The 6,260-nt window shown below is 41.2% G+C and overlaps 1 protein-coding gene across 1 annotated transcript in view; it reads right to left on the reverse strand.

Moving 5' to 3' along the window:
- Positions 1-6,260, reverse strand: part of frmpd1b (FERM and PDZ domain containing 1b) — a 29,238-nt gene that overhangs the window by 5,591 nt on the left and 17,387 nt on the right. The window contains 8 exon segments of the mRNA XM_030145605.1: positions 82-1,026; positions 1,250-1,451; positions 1,775-1,957; positions 2,141-2,233; positions 2,555-2,681; positions 4,169-4,302; positions 4,923-5,042; positions 5,233-5,358. Coding sequence (XP_030001465.1) covers positions 82-1,026; positions 1,250-1,451; positions 1,775-1,957; positions 2,141-2,233; positions 2,555-2,681; positions 4,169-4,302; positions 4,923-5,042; positions 5,233-5,358 — 1,930 coding nt within the window.

The raw sequence follows: 6,260 nt of genomic DNA on the forward strand, positions 1-6,260 counted from the left end.
TAGACTTTAAGGGTAGAGATGAGATTGCAATTCTTAGATCAGAAGTTTTTGTGCTGCCAAAAAAAAAAGCTATAAACAAACCTGATAGATCAGGGACTGGGGGAGTAAATCTCTCCTGCGCATCAAAAAATTCCTCCTCAGACTCTGAAGCACTCTCTTTGACCAAAAGTGCTGGCTTGGGGTTGGGTGAAGGTGTCAGGAATAGGCCTTCTTCATCCTTCGAGAGGCGCTGCTCTGCATGTGCTGTTTTGTGCCCAGGAATCGAACTCGTCCTTTCTGGGACTTTGGGGGGTATCTTTTTCTTTTTTTTAATGGGCGATCTCTGAAAGGGCGTGCTGTCAATCAGTCTCAAATCTCTAGAGCTAGGGATCTTAGAAATACGTCTAAGCACCGGCATTCCCTGCTCTTCCTCCTCATCCTCATCATCATCGTCACTAGTAGCCTCAGGTGGGCTGGGGAGGAAGTCTGCCTTAGAGAGTTCAGCAAAGCAAAGGCAGGAGTTGTCATTTCCACGGTAGTTGAGGTTAGTGGGTCGCAGGGGGCCTTGGTGGCGTTTTGGCTCCAGGAGGTAGGGATGGTGGACATCCAAGGCTGGGACTTCCTCACCTGTGTGGGGTCCACGAAGACGAGAAGGGGCTTTGGCTGAGGCACTGCTCTCCTCTAGAGCAGCACTCAGGGAACCACTGGACAAGCTGGAGAAGCTGCTGGTGACCCGTGGGTCTGTGTGGTACCAGGTGTTCTCCAGATTCATGTCCTCATCCATTACAGTAAATTTGCGCAGACCACTTCCTGTTGCTCCTTCCTCTTCTCCCTCATTTTCCGTACCTTCTGTTGTCACTATAATCTTCACTTCCTGTTTGCCTTTGTGCTCCTCTCTCTCTTGTCTTTCTTCCTCTCGTCTCTTCTCTTCCTCCTCTCTTCTCCTTTCTTCCCAGTCCTGACTTGCTGGGTCATGGCGTTGAGAATCCATCGGATCATCCTCATCTGATGAGTCATCTGAATCGCTACAGCAGCGAGACACATAACCTAATAACACCAAAAAATACACCAGAGGCAAACAAACACCGGAAAAACATGTTAGTGTATAAGTAGACAGAATGTGTATTATATTTGGATAATATTGCATGACTTGCATTTCTAACAGTACCCGTACTGGCTGGTGACATTCATCAACATGTGATGTGAAAAATGTCTATCAAATGGCCAGAGCCAGAAAGTGATTGATTTAAGTGAAACAGTTTTTGCTCACTTGATAGGGATTCATAGCACACGCCCTCTATAACGGCGAACCTCCCACACACACCTTCTTCAGCAGGTATCCGGTGCACCCTCACTTTTGGGCGCCCCAGACGGAAGACATTGACAGTGGGATCCACCAAGAGTCTGCAGTAGCCTCCTAGCAGACACCCTAAGTCTTTGGCTGCCAGAGAGTCCATCAGTAAGGCAAATGGCTGCGAAGGGTGAGGGCATTGTAGGAGATAAGGTAAAGCGGCAGTGACAAAAGCCAAAGGGTAAGGAGAAAAGGCAATAGAGTGGGAGAAAGAGGGAGAGATAGTCACCTTTGAGTCCAGTGAAATAGCTTTACTTAGCTACCGCGCATCCCCTTAGGCTGCGCACTGACTGTGTCTTGAAGAAGAAATGATTGACCTATATTTACTCTAGCATGAGCTGTGGCAGGGATATGGAGTGGGGAGTGAAAATCCATTTTTCTTATCTGTGTCAGTGTCTAAGTGCCTACATATTGGTGAATAATAGAGCCTACGATCTTCCATACCTTCATATCGTGCAGTGAGATGCGCAGCAGGCTGACTTTATCTGACTCAGAGAGCAGCTCCACCCGGCTGATGCTGCTGAACTCCACCAGTGTAGAGATCACATTGAGCTTGTGGTTGATGACCTGGCTCATCCCATACTTGGCTCCTACCAGGAGGTTGACTAATACTTCCCTGTCTTGAAGCTGAACGTAGGAATAGAAATGTCAGGGAAAAGAAAAGAAAGAGCAGACAATGAAATGAGAGGAGCAGATGATAAAATGGAAAATGAGCCCATGAAGGGTCCGAGGTTTAACATGAAGTAAGTGCTTATGTTACAAAGCAAATAAAGCGACAACACCAACCCCCATCAGGCTCTACAGTCTTACCATCATAGTGGCTGTGTAGGACCTCCCCCCATATGAAATGAGCTCTCCCAGCTGAGTGAGGTAGGCCAGCCGAGCCTGGGAAGCAGATATTACCTAAAAAACAGAATTCATCAAGATTGAGAAAGAAATAAGAAAAAGAATAGAAAACAAAGAAGCAGGAAATGTCTGTGCTGACTATGGCCACTACAGACAATAACACTCCAATCATTTTCCCAGAAACATTACCCAAGAACAAAACTTTCATAACTCTGCCACCCACCCTGTGTATTGCTCAACAGTGTCCCCTCACTCCATAAACCTCAGGGAGATTAAAAGTGTAGCTAAAAATGTCCTTAAGCTTCTATTAAACTGTCACTATCTGACACTTCCTCTCTCTCCATACTCGCGTGCACTCATCCATCAGGCTGTATCTACCTTCTGGCGCGGCTCTAGAAGGGACTGGATCTTTTTGAGGTGGTAGCTGATGGCTTTCCTCAGGTCCTTCTCCCTCATGTTACTAAGCAGCGTGGGAGAGATGAAGCTATCCAGGCCAAACTCCTTCCTGTCATTCCGGTGAAACAGAGAGGAAAGAAACGGGTGTAGGTGGTTAAATGCTGAATCATTATGCTACTCTTTTAATACAGTACATTACTTCTGTTACCTTAGTTCTTCCAGATATGGCATAGCTTTGTGTACAGGCGGCTTGCATTTAGTATCATTGATTTTAGCTTTTGCCTACACTATGTACTTCATTTGATTTCTCTAAAGCCTAGTAAATACTGGTGCAGGATCTGGACTGTGACAAACTAATGTAATGCTGCAGAGCAGTGATCTACCTAATCTAAGCAAACTGCTGCAGAAATACCTTGCTGAACAAAGCAAACAAACTGCAGCTCACTAAAGCCTCACATGAACTTACAGTTTAGAAAAACAATGTACTATGTACTCTGTGTTATTGCACATTTATCAAGTTGTACAGGAGTCAAATACAAATGAAGCCTTGAAGGTGAGGCAAACATTTTCTACATAGCCCCAACATTGTGGCTCCACCTCAGCTGACTGTCAGTGTTTTCAGTGAAGATGTGAATTTGTAACATAGTGATACTGATATATAAAACATTCTTATATTCTATATGTCTAGGTTTTATCTGTGAAGTAATTCATAAGTTAGTTGACCTAAAAGGTGACAAAGTCATTTACAAAGACTTAAATATATATAAAAATATATTTTAAAAATATATTAAAAAAAGAACAAGTGAAAAATTAAGCAGAGATTACCAAATACTCACGCCCAATTGTACAACACTTTGCCCCTCCTGCTCACTGATACCCTGCCTACACAGGGATTAATTTTGAGTCTTATCTTTGAATCTTTTTAAAAACTTTTCAAAAATTAAAAAAAATGCAAAAATTGAGAGAAAGGTACATGTAAAGAACATGTGTGTGAAATTTGAAAAGAATTGGGTGAATAATGTCTGAGAAATTGGTTGGACAAATTGTCTAAATTGAAATTTTCAAAAATGTGAAAATTAATAAACAAAAATCCAAAATTAAAATTCAGCCAACAAACTGTGCACTGCACATCTCCTAGTGATAAAGAACATATGTGTGAAATTTGAAAAGAATTGGGTGAACAGTGTCTGAGAAATGGGATGGACAAAAATCTCAGACGGATAAACTGATAGATAGATATAGAATATCTATATATACCCCCGCCCTCTGGGGCATGTGGATTACACAGATCTGTGATAGCTGTATTTTATTTAACACATATTCTCATTGTTTTTTTGTTTTTTTTAAAAACAAAAACAAAAAAACAATACTTAAATAAATGTCATCTTGACTGCATCCCACTATGAGATGGTAAAATGATTAAAGTCTACACATGCAATAAAAAAAATGAGTATTTTGCCAAGCATAAAGATAATATTTGTAGTCACTTGGGAAATGGATTTGCCAAGATTTCCTATGTTATGTGCTATGATAATGCTAAAAAACCACTATTGTTACACGCATCACCCATAATTGACAAACACACATATGACTCACGTAATACTCTTGATAGACGTCCGGGTCTGTCCACAACTGTCGAGTCTCTCATGCATGTGCAGGGCAGCGAGGCGCAGAGCAGTGTTACACTTCATCTCAACAGCAAAACGCTCCTGCAGGACGTCCCCAACACTCTGGAAACAATCACAGAAAAATGGACAAAGGCATTAATTGTAGCATTGAAATAAACCACTAAAAACACCATATTTGTTTAAAATGACACATTAAAATACACTTAATGCACACACACTTTACAAGATACACAATTCATAAGCATCAGTGTAAGAAAACCAACACTGTGATGCTCAAACTGTCATTGATATGGCAAAACAAACAGAGCAGGAGGGAAGAAGAATAAATCATCATGACATAAGTGGATCACTCAAAGGTTTATTATGAAACAATAAGACACAAAGACCTGTGGCTTTAACGCTTATCATCCAAGGATGAAACACAGCTGAGTTACATCATAGCACCATACAAGTGGTTCATTGATCGTCCTTTGTGGAGTTATATTTGAAGATTTCTACTGAAGTGACTACTGACTTTTTTTTTTTACTGTTTTATTAACATTTAGACATGTTTTCACAGGTAAGTACAGAGATAGGTGGGTCAAAAACAGCTAGGCTCAAAAGATAATACTCATATCTTAACTGATGAATGCAAGGATGAACAAAAGGCCTTTATAAAATCAACGAAGAGGAAGAAAAACAGACTATCATAATGGAAACATGATGGAGGGTGTTTCTCTGACCTGTAAAAAGAGGTACTCAAAGGCAGAGGGGTCATCCTGCAGCATGTCTACGGGGTCTCTGGGGATGAAACACACCCTGAACAGACATCTGTAATCATGGGAGTCTTTTTTCTGCACCACCTAGTGGAAACACAGGATAGAGGAATATAACGATGTTAAGGAAACATCCCTCTCAATTCTTGATGGAGAAGTCACTATAATTACAGTATTTACAATGCACACACATGAATCTTCCGCACTACTTTAAACTAAATGGTGATCTGTGCCCTGTTTGTAATTTAAGTTCAAATGTGCCGATTGTTTCCTTCACCTTTTGTATGAGCTCGTCTTCATGCAGCAGCAGCAGTTTCGTGATGCTGTATTGTTGCTCTAGCACCAGGGCAAAGTACTCAATGGCCCGGATGGACAGTTTATCCTTCAGAGTCAGAACAATGTCCTGGAATGGTGAAAAAACAACATTTCAGACCCCCTTAGACAAACATGTTTCATCCCAGTGTGCAGATGGCAGATGGTCAAATTTGATTGCCCTCTGTCTGTCTTTAGCTCGTAGTACAGGTTAAAACACAACAAATACAAAACAATGCTGCATGTAGTCATGGAGATTATCTTGTGAAGTTGTCTGTCTCATTGTTAACAGTGCAGATCAGACATGATCTAAAATCTAGCTCAGCCCTCCTAACACTCAAGCTCTGCTTAGAGAAATATGCTTTTCCTCTCCGGAAAAAACATGTTAATGTATATTTTCCTGCAGCAGCTATCACAATGATATGATAACTCTGAAGTGTACCCAGACAGAAAACTGTTTCTACAAAGGCACCAAAATCTGATGTCTGTGAATGAATGTAAAATGTGTTGATGATGGTGTAATTTTGTGGCTTTTTTTGTTTAACGCTATTGTTAAGATAGATACTATCAAGCTTCAGTGAGTCCTTTAAATGACATTAGCTTTCATAAGTCCCACTACTATTGACAAACATACCACCACCCACAGATGATGCATCCACCTTTTGGCTGCATTTGCAGTTCATCGATAGTGAAGCTGTAATGGAGTGTTACAGCCTTTCAAAGATTAAACTGTTGACCTTTTCCACTGCCCAATCAAAAAAGTCCCCACTTGGATTTAACTTAGTAAATAGTTTAGATCTTTCCATTGGACAATTACTGCAGTGATTAGGAGGTTTCAGCTACAACAAGTTATTTAAACTTAACTGATGCAGTGAGTAGCGTCTCATTTCTTAAACCACCATCATGTTTCAGATTGACCCTGTTCCAGATTGATTGGCGCATCAGGCTCAGAGGAGAGGTGGATGAAGTGACGCACTCATCATGCCCAGTGCC

Source organism: Sphaeramia orbicularis, chromosome 10 (assembly GCF_902148855.1).
Source record: "Sphaeramia orbicularis chromosome 10, fSphaOr1.1, whole genome shotgun sequence".
In the NCBI taxonomy this organism is placed as follows: Eukaryota; Metazoa; Chordata; class Actinopteri; order Kurtiformes; family Apogonidae; genus Sphaeramia; species Sphaeramia orbicularis.